Source organism: Oryctolagus cuniculus, chromosome 11 (genome assembly GCF_964237555.1).
Source record: "Oryctolagus cuniculus chromosome 11, mOryCun1.1, whole genome shotgun sequence".
Taxonomy (NCBI): domain Eukaryota; kingdom Metazoa; phylum Chordata; class Mammalia; order Lagomorpha; family Leporidae; genus Oryctolagus; species Oryctolagus cuniculus.
The window spans coordinates 45,739,010-45,755,945 of NC_091442.1; the positions used below are offsets into that span (position 1 = coordinate 45,739,010).

At 43.4% G+C, this 16,936-nt stretch overlaps 1 protein-coding gene across 2 annotated transcripts in view; it reads left to right on the forward strand.

Moving 5' to 3' along the window:
• The window catches only part of KIZ (kizuna centrosomal protein), a 114,089-nt gene that overhangs the window by 59,370 nt on the left and 37,783 nt on the right, over nucleotides 1-16,936 (forward strand). For both annotated transcript variants that reach the window (XM_002710943.5, XM_051845317.2), the window contains exon 7: nucleotides 14,941-15,028. In XM_002710943.5, coding sequence (XP_002710989.2) covers nucleotides 14,941-15,028 — 88 coding nt within the window. The remainder of the gene's footprint in view (nucleotides 1-14,940; nucleotides 15,029-16,936) is intronic.

Below are 16,936 nucleotides of genomic sequence, written 5' to 3' on the forward strand. Positions count from 1 at the left end.
CTTCTCATTGTTTCCATTTGTCAGGAAATTTGCTTTCTATTTTGATGAATTGTGTGATTGAATCTGCTGAAAACAATGCTAAACTTTAGTTTTAGTTTTTTTTGTTTGTTTTTTTTGTTTTTTGTTTTTTTTTTTTTGTTTTGTTTTTTTACTGTAGCAATTCTAAGATACTTGCTAGTAGAATTCATTATTCCACATTTGAGTCAGGCAGTCTTTTCAAAGTTTGCAGGAAGATCAATCTTTGTAATTTTGAGAACTTCCTCAAAATCATTTTACTGAAACTTTGGTACCTGCTAATAGCTTGCCTACTATAATAAAATGAATGACAGTACCAAATATAAGTGTATGGAAGCAGTTGAGCTTGTTGGTTGAATGTACATGCTGGTTCTTTGATTTTTGTATCATGTATTCATTGTCTGCTAATAAAAACTTTTCTAATTTATCTGACAAAGTAAAATATATTAATACTTTCTGATATTTTTTTAAAAAGTTTCGTGAACTTCATGTGTTCTTTTGCCTGCAACATTGAAAAGCATTTCTTACCAGGACAACCAGATTCCTAAAAGGATTTCCAGTATTAGGCATGGGACTTTATGGTCCTTCCTGATCAACTTTGTTATACACTACCTGGCTGCATGCTGGACTGTGTTGTTTCAGAAGCATTATTACATCTGTAATCATGAGCACCCTTGGAATTGTTTTGTTTACTGTCTTAAAAAGTGTACTTACCCAGAATTGGGATGTGCTTGTCTGACACTGACAAAAAAAGCCTTTCATTTGCTTCCTGGGGCCTACCTTAGGAAGGCTAATTAGCTTGTATTGTCTTGCTTGCATCCTGTCTACCATGCACAATTAATTAAAATTGATTTAAAATTTAAAAACTAATCCATTTTTTCATAATAATGATTTGTTATTATCTACTTTCTTTCTTTTTTTTTTTTTTGAGTCAATTCTTTTATTCCAAAGAAACCTTTTATTTAATGAGTACAAATTTCATAAGTACAACTTTAGGAAAAGTAGTGATTCTTCCCACCAGACTCACCCTCTGACCCCCACTCCCACCCTTTCTCCTCCTCCCTTTCCCATTCCCAGTCCCATTCTCCATTAAGATTCATTTTCAATTTACTTTATACGCAGAAGACCAACAGTTTGCGCACACACACACACAATATAAAAAAAACTGAGAACAAGTTTTACAGTTAATTATCATAATACAGTTCACTGAGGACAGAGGTCCTGCATGGGGTGTAAGTGCATAGTGACTCCTGTTGTTAACAATTAACTCTCTTATGTTTGATGTCAGCAATTACCTGAGGCTCTTGCCATGAGCTGCCAAGGCTATAGAAGCCTTTTGAGTCCACAAATCTGTCAGTATTTAGACAAGGCCATAAGCAAAGTGAAAGTTCGCTTTTCCCTTCAGAGAAAAGTACATCCTTCTTTGATGGCCCTTTCTTTCCACTGGGGTCTTACTCACATAGATCCTTCATATAGGACGTTTTTTGTTGTTGTTTTGGTCACAGTGTCTTGGCTTTCCATGCTTGAAATGCTTTTATGGGTTTTTCAACCAGACCAGAATGCTTTAAGGGCTGATTCTGAGGTCAGAGTGCTATTTAGAGCAACTGTCATTCTATGAGTCTGCTGTGTGGACTGCTTCCCATGTTGGAACATTCTCTTCTTTTTAATTCTATCTATTGTTATTACCAGACACTTGATCTTATTTATATGATCCCTTTAACACTTAATCCTATCTATATGTTCAACTTAACACTTAATATGGTCACTTTAAGACGTAAGATGGCATTATTATCACCCAGATTAATGGGATTTGGAGACCCGTGGCAAGTTTTTAGCTGTACCCTTAGAAGTAAGCCTGCAGGAATGTATGCAGAACTATACAGCTCCTTCTCTTATTTTCACTCTTATTTTTTACTGGAATCTATTTTCAATTGACTTTATACATATATGATTAATTCTATGTTAAATAAAGAGTTCAACCAATGATATAAAGAAGGAAAAAAAGTTGTTCGACAGTCAAGTCAATGGCTATTCAAGTCATTGCTTCTCAAAGTGTTGATTTCACTTCTACAGGCTTCCTTTTAGGTGCTCTGTTAGTTATCACAGATCAGGGAGAACATATAATATTTGTCCCTTTGGGACTGGCTTATTTCACTAAGTATAGTGTTTTCCAGATTCATCCCATTTTGTTGCAAATGACCAGATTTTTTTTTTAATCGCTGTATAGTATTCCATAGAGTACATATCCCATAATTTCTTTATCCAGTCTTCAGTTGACAAGCATTTAGGTTGATTCATGTCTTAGCTATTGTGGATTAAGCTGCAATAAACATGGAGGTACAGATAACTCATTTGCTTACTGATTTCATTTCCTTTGGGTAAATTCCCAGGAGTGAGATGCCTGGGTCATATGGTAGGTCTACATTCAGATTGGAATCATATTGGAACATGCAGACCATGTAGTTGATGATAACCACATTGATTTTGGCAGAGTTAAGAGCAGCACTCATGATCAGGTACCCAATACAGCTAAATCTGTTCACTGTCAGCTTAATTAATCAAATCTCAGGGATGTGCTGACACTGCACAGGAAGTTGCTGCTGTCTGTCAAATGGGAAGAGGCAGGGAGCCTTCATGCTGGTTTTGTTGTTGTTGTTGTTGTTGTTGTTGTTGTCTTTGCTTATTTTTGCTTTGTGTCTTAGCAGATGGTTAAAGTAAAGTTACTTTAGAGCTCTATCAGCCCTGGAGACCCAGTCATACTTCTCAAATAAGAAGTCAGCCAGGGCCAGACTGTGGCACTGCAGGTTAAACTATGGCCTGCAGCAAGTCCCAGCTGCTCCACTTCTGATCCCTGCTAATGCGCCTGGGAAAGCAGCAGAGGACAGCCCAAGTTCTTAGGCCCCTGTACCATGTGACCATCGTGACCATTTGGAGAGTGAACAAGCTGATGGAAGATCTCTCTCTCCTTCCTCTCTCTAATTTTCAATTAAAAACAAACAAACAAACAAAAAAAAAAACAAAGAAATAAACAAACAAAAACCCCAGGCAATGAAAAATAAAATAGATGGGTTGGACTTAAAAAGTCAGCCAGCACCCTAATGACGTGTGTGTGCAATTTCAAAATTTTTTGCACCAAAATAGATGTTTAATTCCATTTTCCCAAAACTTTCTGGAGTATTCTTGTATAGTCCTCTAACCAGTATGTCAGTCCTGATTTAAAAGAAACTGACAGGAGCAAGAGTAAATTTTTCCAGTCTTCACCTTCCCAGCCAGGATTTTTGTCATCCCGTACGTTAAGTTTGGAATCCAAAGAGTTATCAGGGAGAATGGTCTAAAAACACCAGTCTCATAAAACGATGTGTGCAGCCATCACTAATGATTCTTGGCTATTAAAAACTCATGATGAGTTCAGGCTGGTTGTCTCGGTTTAAAAGTGGAGGGAAATACTTACTATAGATTCTCCCAGGCCTTTCTGCTCCTCATTGAGAAACTCAAAGAAAAGCACAACAGTGATTTGGAGGGGAGGGTGGTTCTGAGAATTAAAATGGAACAGAATGATGAGGTCTGTTTGGAGGCCAGAGCAGGGGGAAAAGGCAAGAGTTTTCCTTGTGCAGCCTCAGTTACAATGAAGAGGACCTTAGCACAGAGGGACCGTACCCTACAAAATGTAGCCCATAATTCAAGCTGTCAGCTTAATCACGCTGTTTCCAGGTAAAGAGAAGGAGCCCTTGTTTCCTGGGTAAAGAGAAGGGGAGCGTTGTTTGCTGACCCCTGGTCCGCAGCCTGCCGCAGACCGCCCTGCTCCATTGGCCTTTGTGTCGCTGTCCCCTCCTTCCCTCCTTTTTAGCATTGTGCTCCCTTCAAGTGGCCCCCTGGAAGGGACCACCCAGAGGGCTGCACAATAGGAACCGAGGTAGCCACCAAAACATAGGTTTTGTAAGACAGCCTGTTAAAAGAAAAATACTGTTTAACTATGTATGTGTTTGTCCTTTCTACAACTGTTTTGTGTGGCAAACAAAACCCCATGTACAAACTTCACCGTGGCCCCACATACAGCTGTTCCAGCCATCAGGTGTCAGGCTTGAGATAGTCGCAGCCAGTTTATTTTCCCAGGGCACTAATTCTTGATGTGGTTTGGATTTATATGCTTAGATTTATATGCTTGGATTTATGGGCAGGACATTTGGTATCAAAACAAACTAATTGCACTGGCTTTTAAAACCTGTTTCATCAGTAGTGTTCAGAATTGACCAGTGGGCTTTGCTGTAGGGTGAAATTTGTCTGTAACGCTACTTAACAAAAGCTAGCAGCTGGGAATTCAATTCTCAATAGCCATTTACACCTCTGTAAAAGGATTAGGTCTAGCCAATTGTTACACTGTTTAAGTCTTAATTTGCATCCTTATGGAAGCAGAACTTCTACTGGCCTCTCTGGTTCTCAGTGACGTTTGTGTACCTGGGGATGGGCGGTCGCTAGGTTTTCTCCTATTGGTGAAGAGGTGCAAAATTGCTCCAGGAGCCTCTGGGTTTAGACTGGCAGTGTTTGTTTTGGTTCTTGCTGCAGTTGCGGTTCCTGAGTGTGTGGTATGAGGATGCATTCTGCTGCATCTGTTGAAACTAAGAACCTTCCAGAGTCTGGGACAATTTTAGGTGTGACTCATTGTGATCAAATTTCGTTGGCAATTTAATGTTCAGAAAAACCCAGAACTTGTCAAAGTGATAGTTCTAAAAGATCAAAGCCTTCCTATGTTTGGAATTGTTCTGTAGCCAAATGGATGAATTGTCTCTTCACTAGTGTCAATCTGGAACTAGATGTCAGGGTGTCAGTTGCCCTGCCTGGCCTGCAGTTTCTAATGATAAGAAAGGGAGCTCCCGCCGGTGAGCAGCAGGGGAAGCCAGAAGGTCAGGAATATGGTGGGAGGAGAGGGTGGTTAGGATTAAACTGTTCTGAATGGATGGGACATGATGGCACGTAGAATGCTTGGTAGGAACGGAAGCGGAAAGTCTGGAACATGCTGATGGCTGCATCACCAGTTCCACTGTTTTCCCGTCACATAGCGTTTGTTCATGTATTCAGCAAATCTTTATCCTGTCCAGAGCAAGCACTTATTAACCAGGGGGAATCAGTGATGTTCTGCTTGCAGTGAAAAGAGTTGTACTGGTTGCTGAGAGTTGTCAGGATGATAAATACAAATCAAAAGGACCTATAAGGATAGTTTACATGTTTTTTGTGCAGTAGACATGCCAGGCATTAAAAAAAAAGGTAGATGCAGTTATTGATAAATAAATATCAGCCTTCTAAGAATTGTTAAGGGAACTGAATGCATGGAGCGATGGGCATGTGGGGGTCCCCCAGGAAGCAGCATCTTGTTGTGAACCTGTGGGGAGCAGCCGGCTGGGCGTCCCAAGGGCAGGTGGGCCAAGGCAGCCTTTGCAGTTCTAAGAAAGCAACTAAAACTAGATTATTTTCGTTTTTTAACTTTTGAAGTTTTTGAGTGACTAGATCTCTGTTAATTCAACCTCAGAGACTATGAAGAAATCCCCATGCTTTAAATATTAAAATTATTGTGGAGTAAGGAGAGGCCTGTTTGTTTTGCTTTTACTTATTTGTGCACATGTGCCAAAAGGGAACAAAGGGCAGAAAAGAACCTTGATTTGTACTCAACAAAGCATTTTTAGGGTATGAGTTTGACCAATAAACTGGTTTGTTTCCTTGTTTGTGTTGTTTCTATAAAAAGATACAGAGCCCTGACCACATGCTGCCAGTAAAAGGAGTCCATTGTGAGAATGCAGTAAAGCAGCCTGGAGCCCCCCTAGAGAGAGTGTTCCAGTGTTTTCCACCCTCAAATTCTCCCATTTTGGTGAGAACTGTTCCAGCCCCCAACAGCAGTGCTGAGAGCAGAGCCTGCCCCTTCTCTCCTGCCTTGTCTACTGGTGATCACAGGGGAGAGGAGGAGCGCTGGGCTTGAGAGCAGAAGCCAGGGCTCCAGGGAGCAGGCCCAGGAAGAAAGATGGCGTCAGACTTGCGAGGAGGTAGAAGTTGAGTTTTTCCAGCCCTTCCGTTTTTTCTGCAGCAGTGTGATTGGAAACAAAGGCCAGTGACTACTACTAGAGGTTGGGAAAACACAGATAGAAGCAACAAGTTGTAGTGTTCCACAACACAGTGGGACAACTGTAGTTGACTATACTGTATTATATACTGTATAAAGAACTGGAGGAGAGGAGCTGATACGCTCCAAACTCAAGGAAAAGGTAAGAAAATGGAAAAGCTGGCTGCCTGGTTGTTGCTCTTCCCCACCATCCACCTGCCCTGCCATTTCCTGTCACCTTTGCCTGTGCCGCTGCCTAGCTTCAAAGGTCATCCCCCCCTCAATGTGAAACTGAGATTGCTCATCTGTGGTGGGATCGCCTCCCTCTTCATAAGCACAAGTGATATTCTAGGAATTGGGTGATGGAAAGATAAAGCCTCCCAGGAAGAATCAGGATCCTGATTTTGCGTAGGCAATGAGAGGTATTCATAGGTACTGTATGTTGGATAGGCCTGGAACCTGGAAGTTTGGGACAGCAGAGCTCTGGTGTGAAGGACCTGACAGGGGGTCTGACCCCCCAGGGTTAGGAATCCAGGCCTACATTAGACAAACGCTTGGGACTTGGCAAGGAGCTGGAGCGCTGATAGGCGGACAAGAGTAAGAATAGGGCTCAAGTCCAGCGCTGCTTCCCAGTGGGGCTGGGCCGAGTCTGCAGCTGTCACTCATTCTCCTCCATCCTTGTGGATCGGGCACATGGCTGTCAGATAGACCTGGTAACTTAACCAGCTGTAGTAGTGATTACAAATTAGGAATACTTTGCAGATTAGCACATTATCTAAATTGTTTAGTGAATAATCTTTTTCTTTCTGGGGTTATTGTTAAGTATTCTCAACTACAAATGTGCTCTCTTCCTTTAAAGGAAGAACACTGTTTTATCTTTGATATCTTCTCCCTTAGCTTTTTAGAATCATGCTTCTCTCTAAATAGACTTTTTTTTTTTTTTTAAAGCCAGTAACTAGCCAATTTGTTTGGTGGCTACTGTGATATGGTGACAGGGCTCACCTAATCGGGACCAGATTGTTAGATTCTACCATTTACTTGGTAGAATGAAGAGAGATAGTGAAGGATCAGTCCCTCTTTCTGTGCCTTCCATTCTTACTAAGAATAAAGAAAATTAAACTGCAGTGGGTTCTGAATGTAAAAATAATAGTCACTTTTCTGCATTTAGAAATTGAAGGCATAACCTGTACTTCAGCCAGAAAATTTCGATTTCTTAGCAATGACAATTTAAGTAAATTTTATATGAGTTGTAGCCGTGTAACTTTGTTATGACTGACAGTATGAAATTAGACTTTTCTGCTGTTCACATTATCTAGCATTCCTATCTCTCAGGTCAGATGTGGAATGAGATTGCCCAGCTGTGGATTGGAACATCGTTAGAGTCATCGAAGGGTTAAAAGTTTCTTCCTCCGATGGATTTTAAACTTCCACGCAAACAAGTTTTCCAAATTGCACCATTTTACATCTTTGTCAAGAGACAGTATAGTTGGTGCATTTTTATGTCGAGGTTATATTACAGATATATTTCACTAACGCACAAAGAGCCACCATAGATTCTGGAAGCTGGCGGTCTGTGCTTAAATAAACATCTCCTGCAGCACCTGTTTTATTTTATGGTCCCTATAATCACAGTGACATTCTGCAAGGAAGAGACCTTGAAGCTTGCAGGGCAGCTGTCCTTCACCAGTGCCTGAGACCCTTCCCTGGGGGCAGCAACAGTGAAAAGCAGGTCTGGTGTTGCTGGCGTGAACTTGCCTTTGTGGTGGGGTGGCCATTCTTGATCCCAAATTCTTCCAAATCACAAAGTTTCCAAACACTGGTGCACACAGCCAGCGCAGAGATCAATAGTTGAATTGAAGGTTTCACTTTGTTATGGAGTTTCCCATCTTTGTTTGTTTGTTTCTAATTATCAAGTGGATTTATCCGGTTAATGCCTATGCTATAGATTGAATATGTTTTGGCCTCTGAACTCCTACAGATGTTGTATGTACAAACCCCAGCGTCATAGTGAGTGGTGCCAAGAGGGTAGCAACTTAATCCAGTGATGGTGTTGAGCAGGTCACTGGGGAATGAGTCCTTAGAGGTGGTTCTGAACTGAGTTCAGCTCCCCTCTCTGCTTCCTGGCTCACCACGCGATTGTTCTTCCACATACACTCCACTCTTCTCATCCTGCAGCCTTAGCAAGCTCCAGGCCAGAGTGGCTGCCCGAGCTTGGACTCGAACCTCCAAAACCATGAGCTACATAAACACTGTCTCTTTATAAAGTTAGTTGCCTGCTGGTAGCAAAGTTCAGTAGCTTTGAGTTTGTACATGACCTAAGGGTCCTTGAAAATGGGTTTATTTTGAGAGAGGCAGGGAGGTGTAGTCTGTGGCTGGTATATTAATGTGTCCTTGAAATCACCTCGGTACGATCCAGCAGAGCCACCAGCTAGAGGGATGTCTTTGGCTGGTCCAGACCCCAGTGGGTTCCTAAGTTTCCAGGGTCACCCTAGTAACATAGCGCCTCAAACTGAAGTTGCTTTTCCAAGTGTGGTCTCTGGACCAGCACCATCAGCAAGATCTGGAACTTGTTAGAAAGGCACATTGTCAAGCCCCATCCCAGACCCACTAGCACAGAAGCTAAGAGGGGTGTCTAGCCATCTGGGTTCTTTTTTTTTTTTTTTTTTTTTTTTTTTTAAGATTTATTTATTTATTTGAAAGTTAGGAGTTACACAGGGGGAGAAAGAGAGGCAGAGAGAGAGAGAGTCTTCCATCCGCTGGTTCACTCCCCAATTGGCCACAACAGCTGGAGCTGCGCCATTCCGAAGCCAGGAGCCAAGAGCTTCCTCCAGGTCTCCCACACAGGTACAGGGACCCAAGGACTTGGGCCATCTTCTGCTGCTTTCCCAGACCATAGCAGAGAGCTAGATCAGAAGTGGAGCAGCTGGAACTCGAACCGTCACCCATATGGGATGCCGGCACTGCAGGGAACAGCTTTACCCACTACACCACAGTGCCGGCCCCATCTGGGTTCTAATGAGCCCTTAAGAGGACAGTGCTCCTTCCAGTTACAGAGCCCCACCCACCGTGTGCCTTAAATGGCCATGAAATTGTTGCATGAGAGAGAGGACCATCGTTTCTAGGAGAGCTGGTACACATGCACCGTATTCTCTCATCTCCTTCTTAGGTCAGCAGGAGCCCATTCACACCTTCTCACCTCCAGTTAGGTAGTCTCAGTTTCTCTTCATGGCCTTAGAAGCTGTGTGGCATCTGGACTGTGTATATCAGTTCATAAAATCACATGTGGGCCGGCACCGCGGCTCACTAGGCTAATCCTCCGCTTTGAGGCGCCAGCACATCGGGTTCTAGTCCCGGTCGGGGCGCCAGATTCTGTCCCGGTTGCCCCTCTTCCAGGCCAGCTCTCTGCTGTGGTCCGGGAGTGCAGTGGAGGATGGCCCAAGTCCTTGGGCCCTGCACCCCGTGGGAGACCAGGATAAGCACCTGGCTCCTGCCATCAGATCAGCGCTGTAAGCCGGCCGCGGCGGCCATTGGAGGGTGAACCAATGGCAAAAGGAAGACCTTTCTCTCTGTCTTTCTCTCTCACTGTCCACTCTCCCTGTCAAAAATTAAAATAAATAAATAAATTAATTAATTTAAAAAATCACATGTGTGTAACATGTACAATAATTTGTCCAGTACCGGCTCCTGGTAGGTGCCTAATTCATGTTGCTGAAGTTTCATCAGTGTCCTAACAATGATTTTTATTTTGGGTCTGCCTTTATTTCCAGTTATGAAAAATGTGTGCACACTGTTTACTAGCAGAGGACAAGTGATTACACAGGAGTTGGTCAGTCGGTGTGTGTCTGTGAGAATCCACTTGGAGGGAGCTACTCTGGCTGAGCGAGTGAGTGGCTTTGGATCTGCTTAGCTTGCATTTGATGCCATCTTCTCCACCTTTTTCTGTGCCACTTAGTCTGTTTTATGTTAATGCTATAAATAGGGAATGGAATTCAACTGAAATATAGTAAGTGTTGGAGTCCATCAAGGAGTGGGTAAAATTCAAGATAATAGTCTCCAAAGGAGCCTTGTCACAAGAAAACTAATCTGGTGGCTCCCTTTCCATTATCTTCTGAATCTGCACTAATGGTCACCAAACTGTGGAATATGCTGGAAATGATTTTTCAAGTCAGTAGCTTTTCAGACTAAGGCAGTAAAGAGTAGCGCAAGAACACCCTCTTTTATATTTTTAACCATGCAAAATAAAAAATTGCAGTCTTAAAAGACAACTTGACAGCCGGCGCCACGGCCCAATAGGCTAATCCTCCGCCTTGCGGCACCGGCACACCGGGTTCTAGTCCCAGTCAGGGCGCCGGATTCTGTCCTGGTTGCCCCTTTTCCAGGCCAGCTCTCTGCTATGGCCCGGGAGTGCAGTGGAGGATGGCCCAAGTGCTTGGGCCCTGCACCCACATGGGAGACCAGAAGCACCTGGCTCCTGGCTTCGGATCAGCGCGATGCGCCAGCCACAGTGTGCTGGCCGCGGTTTGCCATTGGAGGGTGAACCAACGGCAAAAGGAAGACCTTTCTCTCTGTCTCTCTCTCTCACTGTCCACTCTGCCTGTCAAAAACAAACAAACAAACAATCAAAAAAAACTTGACAAGGTGGTAGAAGAATCCAGCCTGAGGAGGAATCTCTGAGCTCCTTTGGTAGTTTGGTGCTTATGTGTTGCAAGAGTCTTCAGCCGATGTCCTAGGTCTTTCTCACTGCGTTTTATGTCTGTTTAAATACTATTTGGCATAAACCACTGTTGTGGTGTGTGGCGTGGAAAGCATATATGCAATTATAATTTTCTGTGCAAACTGACTTGTTATACTGAATGATGGATTGTACGACTCTCTTAAGCTGGGCTGCCAAACTTGGATTGTGGGTGATAAGATATGAGGTCTGCATTTACTAGACTAGCAATTATTTCTCAGCATTCATGGTAGAGCTTTCGTTTCCATTATGGAAGGTTGTGTTTTACATGACTGTGGGCCTACAGTTGTGTATAAATCAGCCTTCCAAAAGAAATGATCCTTCTTTATGGCCAACACAAATTTTCAAATTACTATCTGGAATCTTCAAGACTGTTTCTTTACCACAGTCATTTTTCAAAGCCGGATAAAGAAGTCAGGAACAGTGTCCACAGTCAGTGTTTTGTTCTGTTGAATGGAAATTATATATGTTGTGACCGAAGATGCTGGTTAATGCACACTGATTATCCCTGGCTTGGAAAAGTGCCACATGTTTATTATGACCCTTGAGAGATGAGCAGTCAGGTCTTTAACCAGACTCCCTCCTGCGCTCTCTGCTCCAGAGGCACCCAGCACCCAGGAGTTCCTGCTGGGACTGCCTGAAGTGCAGTGTTCTTAACTGCTTTACCTTCTTTCCTTCGCCCCACACCATGAGCTGACAGTTTGTAAAACCATCCAAGAAACACTGATTTGGAGTGAATGGTCTGCTTTTGTTCTTTAATTGTTAGTGACTCTGATGTCAACGGGGAATTCTAAGCCAGGCAGGGCCAACTCTTAACAGATTATGAAATCCGTATGGCCTCCTGAGTTAGAGCTGTGTTTGCTGTGGCTGCTAGCAGCCCTGCTGGTGCCCTGACCAACGCATGGCAAACGTCTGCCTATTCAGTCTGCCTTTGCCCCATAGCATACACGAGAGGATAATATGAAGAGTTCTGAATTTCTCAAATTTCTGAAATCTTCACAAGGAGAAGCTTCGTGAGAAGGAAACAGAACAAAGTTACTCCCGTCATCACTGTTGACTTACGTTACTTCAAGGGTTAAGCATTCAAAGACCTTCATGTGAAAGGCTTACCATTATCAGCTGCAGGACCGAGTTATCATTTTAGATAGTTAACAAGTTATTAAAATATGATTCCTGTCGTTTGGGGTAATTGCTAAAGTATTTCCCCAGTATTGCCTCTGGAGAACATGCTTAGCATCAAGACAATTACTACCTAAGTAGCTTTATCAAAAATGAACACAACAATACTTTTTCTCAGATGCACCTCATTGCATCCTGATGGTGGCAGCTTTCTGATAGGATTATGCTCTTAAACTCAGGCTTAAAAATTGAGCCACCGTATATTGTTTAGATTACAATATGCAAAAAGCTCTTTATTTTACGTCTACCTATATTAATTCAAAATAAAAATCAAGGTATTTATTACTTTGCATTTAAATCTTTGGACAAATTATTAACCTGTGGTAAATCACTTGTAGTTAGAAAATGCTGATACAAATGTTTTTGGATTAGAAGTCATTTTCAGTAGGTGAAATTAATTATAAACTAAGTATATTTTGTTGTTTTTAATTCAAGAGTGTATAAATAGATGACATCAAATTTTATCATTTTTAGATGGCATTGATGTTGAGTAGTTTCCAAGTAAACAAAAGAGAGAAAAATTTCTTTAAATCCTGGGTACCACTTAGCCAATTTTCTGATTCAGGATGTTTATATAGAACCGTAGTCGAGACACCAGTCAAGGACTGTCGTGCCTCTTGCACTTCTTTCCTAATCTGTCCTGAAATAAAGCTTGGTTTTGTGCTTTTAGAAGTTGGCTTAGCTGTTCAGAAGTCACAGACCTAGATGCCATACCTCCTTCAACTCTTTGCTATTTGATCCCGAGCAACTCAGTTAATGGGTTTTATCCCTTTGTGGGAAAGCAGTATAATAATTGTAGGAAACCTTAGCTAATTCTTCATGTCAGCACCCACAGTGTAGTAGCAGTTGGCTGGAGTGACAATCAGTCTTGGGGCAGGCATTTCGTGTAGTGCTTAAGTTGCTGCTTGGGACTCCTACACCCCACATCAGAGTGCCTGGTTCAAGTCCCAGCTCCTCCACTTGTAATCCAGCTTTCTGCTACCACATATCCTGGGAGGCAGCTGGTGATGGCTCAAGTACTTGGTTCCTTCAACGCACATGGGAGACCTGGATTGCATTACCGACTCCTGGCTGTTGTATTTCAGGATGAACCAGCAGATGGAAGGCATCCATCTTCCTTCCTTCCTTTCTCCTTCCTTCTTCCTTCCTTCCTTCCTTCCTTCGTTCCTCCTTCCTTCCTCCTTCCTTCCTTCCTCCTCCCTCCCTCCCTCCCCCTCCCTCCCTCACTCACTTCCTCCCTCCCCCTTCCTTCCTCCCCCCTTCCTTCCTCCCTCCCTCCTCCCTTCCTCCCTCCCTCCTCCCTTCCTTCCTCCCTCACTCACTCCCTCCCTCCCTTCCTTCCTCCTTCACTCACTCCCTCCCTCCCCTCCTTCTTTCCTCCCTCTCCCCTCCCTTCCTTCCTCCCTCCTTCCCTCCCTCCCTCCCTCCCCCCTTCTTTCCTCCTTCCTCCCTCCCCCCTCCCTCCCTCCCTTCCTTCCCCCCCCCCCCAGGATTAGCCTATTGAGCCATGGCACCGGCCACCATCTTAATCATTATTTAAAAGATTTATTTATTTATTTGAAAGGCAGAGTTACAGAGAAAGGGAGGAACAGAGAGAGAGATCTTCCATCTGTTAGTTCACTCACCAGATGACCAAGACAGTTGGAACTGGGCCAGGCTGAAGTTAGAAACTCCATCCAGGTATCCTGCCTGGATGACAGGGGTCCAAGTGTTTGGGCATCTTCTGCTGCCTTCCTTGGCACATGAGCAGGGAGCTGAGTAGGAAGCAGACCCGCTGGAACTGGAACCGGTTCTGTGATATGCTATGCCAGCATTGCAGGTGGCGGCTTTACCTGCTGCACCACAACACCAGCTCCCATCTTAATCATTTTTAACTGTGGAGTTCAGGAAGCTCAGTGAAGTCATGTATTGTGCAACAGGTTTCTAGAACTTTTTTTGTCTTGCAAAGCTTAAACTGGAGACCCATTAAGCAACTCCCTATTTCTGTCTTCCTGGAGGTCCCAGCAATCCCAGTCTGCTTTCTCTAGTAGAATTTCTGCTTTCCTTTCTGTGAACTTGACTCCTCAGGTACCTCATATAAGCAGAATTAGCAGTATTTGGTTTTTTGTAATTGGCTATTTCTTTTTGCATGACATCCTCAAGGTTCATCCGTGTTGTAGAATGTGTTCCCTTTTTAAGGCTGAATCCACAGGTTTTTATTTTCTCAAATTTGTATTATTTACTTTTATGTGAACTTGTGGATTTTCATCTATGTGCTGTTTTAGTCCATAGCAGACTTTATTCTTTTTGGTGCTTGAATTGTTCCATGTTTGGCCAGTGAGAATCCCTTCAAGAGAGCTCCTGGGTCCTTTTGACATGACTTAGTAAGCTAAGAACTTCCTTATTTTCTGGGATAACAAGATCTACATTTCCTGCCCCAAGACTAGAAGAGGGCACTTCTTCAGAGGATTCCTGGTTCCTTTGAGTATTCAAATGTGACAGCGTAGGCAACCATGTAAGGCTTTTTAGTTCTTTCGTAATAGTATTAATTTTCATTTTAATTGTGAGTAGACCAAAAAAAAATAAGATTGCCATGAGAATATGATCTTTTTCTCATAAATACATTTATACAGTGATTCAAAACCATAGCTACACTTTAGAATCACGGTGTGAGCCCTGAGAAAGAAACCCCAAATCCCAAGCGGCCAGGCCATTTCACTAGACTCTGAGGAGTAGTCCGAGGCACTCAGACTTTGCAAAGCTGCCCAGGTGATTCCGTGTGCAAAGTTGCTAAATTACCTTAGTCCAGAATATGTTAAGTTCCAGACTTTTTGGATGAGCTGTCTTCTCCTAACTTGATGGTTAGGCCTTTAAAAATGTGGAAGTCTGATACATAATCCCATACTACCGGTCTGTGATGTGTCTGCCTCCTGAATCTGTTTTACAGATCTAAACAAGCCTCAGACTCGGGCCTACTGCAGGCACAGTGTTGTGTGGCTGCCTTGAAAGAACGTGCTCATTCTCCCCAACAAGAGGTATGTAGCTAAACTGCCTGAAGTTTCATCCAGTCAAAAATGTGGACCAAACAAGGGGTAGGATTTTTTTCAATGAGTTTCAAGATGTACAAGTTATTCATTTGAGGAAACAGGGGCAAACAGTTTTACTCTTAAGGATAATTAAAATATTTGAAAAAAATGATGGTAAGAAGAGTAGTCAGTAAGGCTTTGCGGTTGGTTGGTTTCTAACTTCCTGGTCTCGCACCTTTTACCTAACATTTTATATAGAATTCCTAACCTCTGGCACAGTATTACTTTAGGTTCCAGAGATAACTTGATTATACATGTCTGTCATAACACTTTCTAGGGAACGTGGGAGCATCTTGGAACATTCTGGTTTTCTGGCTTCATTCCACGCATTAACAATATTATGCAAGGGCAGGCATTGTGGTGCAGTGAGTTAAGCTGCCCCTTGAGATGCCCATGTCCCATTTCAGAGTGCCTGGGCTTGAGTCCCATCTCCATTTTGTAATCCAGCTTCCTGTTAATGGGTGCTCTTGGGAGGCATCAGACGATGTTTCAAGCATTCTGGTTCTTACCACCCACATGGAAGATACAAGTTGAGTTCCTGGTTCCTGGCTTTGACCTGGCCCAGCTAGGGCTGTTGGGGGCATTTGGAGAGTGAAACAGTGGATGGAGGATCCTCTCTCTTTCTCTCTCTCTTCCTTATGCTCTCGCTCTGCCTTTCAAATAAATTTAAACTTAAAAAAAAGATTGTCAGAATGTTTTAAAAAATATAAATTACTGTAATTTATATCAATACAGCAAATATATATATTGATCCCTTATTGTCCCAGGTAGTAGCCCAAATCCATTGGAAGGAGAAAGATAAATAAAATGTGGCTCCTTCCTTCTGAGGGATGACTCAGTGGAGTGCATGTTATAAGAAAGTGGCAGTGATGAGGCCAGTGCTGTGGCTCAGCAGGTTAAAGCCCCAGCCCGCAGCGCCGGCATCCCATGTGGGCACCAGTTCATGTGTCGGCTGCTCCACTTCTGATCCAGCTCTCTGCTATGGACTGGGAAAGCAGTAGAAGATGGCCCAAGTCTCTAGGCCCCTGCACCCTGTGGGAGACCTGGAAGAAGCTCCTGGCGCCTCCTAGCTTTGGATCAACTCAGTTCTGGCCGTTGTGGTCATCTGGGGAGTGAACCAGTGGATTGAAGATCTCTCTCTCTCTCTCTCTGTAACTCTGTCTTTCTAATAAATAACATAAATCTAAAAAAAAAGAAATGCCAGTGAATGTGGCTCCTCAGAAAAGGGAGCCAAGCCATCAGGAGAAGCATCAAGGGCAGATGTTGGGATGGATGTTAGTGACCCTGAAAAGGTGTAGACAGGCTTTTGACAAGGTTAGAGTGCGAGAGAGGGGCAGACGAATAATAGAACAAACCAAGAAACCCAGCACATGTCCAGGCAGAGGAGCTGCCCTTGTGGCTGGGGAACTGAAGTCCACCAGGTAGTCTCAGGCTGAGTCGTGCACTGACTGGCCGAAGGCTGGGGAGGTGGTGTGTAGTGTTGCAGGTTTGGAGGTGCCACCGGAGCCTTTGGAGCAGGGCTCCGGGGTGGTTTCTGCGGTGCCTTACAGAATTCTGTCTTTCTGGAGTAGGACTGAAGTAAGGGGGAGCAGGGATTTCTGCCGAGGTTCAGGCGAGAGAAGGGGCCCCCCAGGCCTTTCAGAGCACCTTGTCCCCGAACCTCACCCCCCTAGCTGAAAGAGGGTACAAGGACCTTTCTGTAAATTTTTATTTTTCGCATTTCAAGCATATAAACAAGGGTATTTAAGAAAGTTCATGGAAAAAGAGAAGTAAACAGTAACTTTATTTTGATCCTAAACTTTCTGAAGACTGCTTAGTTTCTTTATACTGGGCGTGGCCATGAGCTTTGGAAAGCTG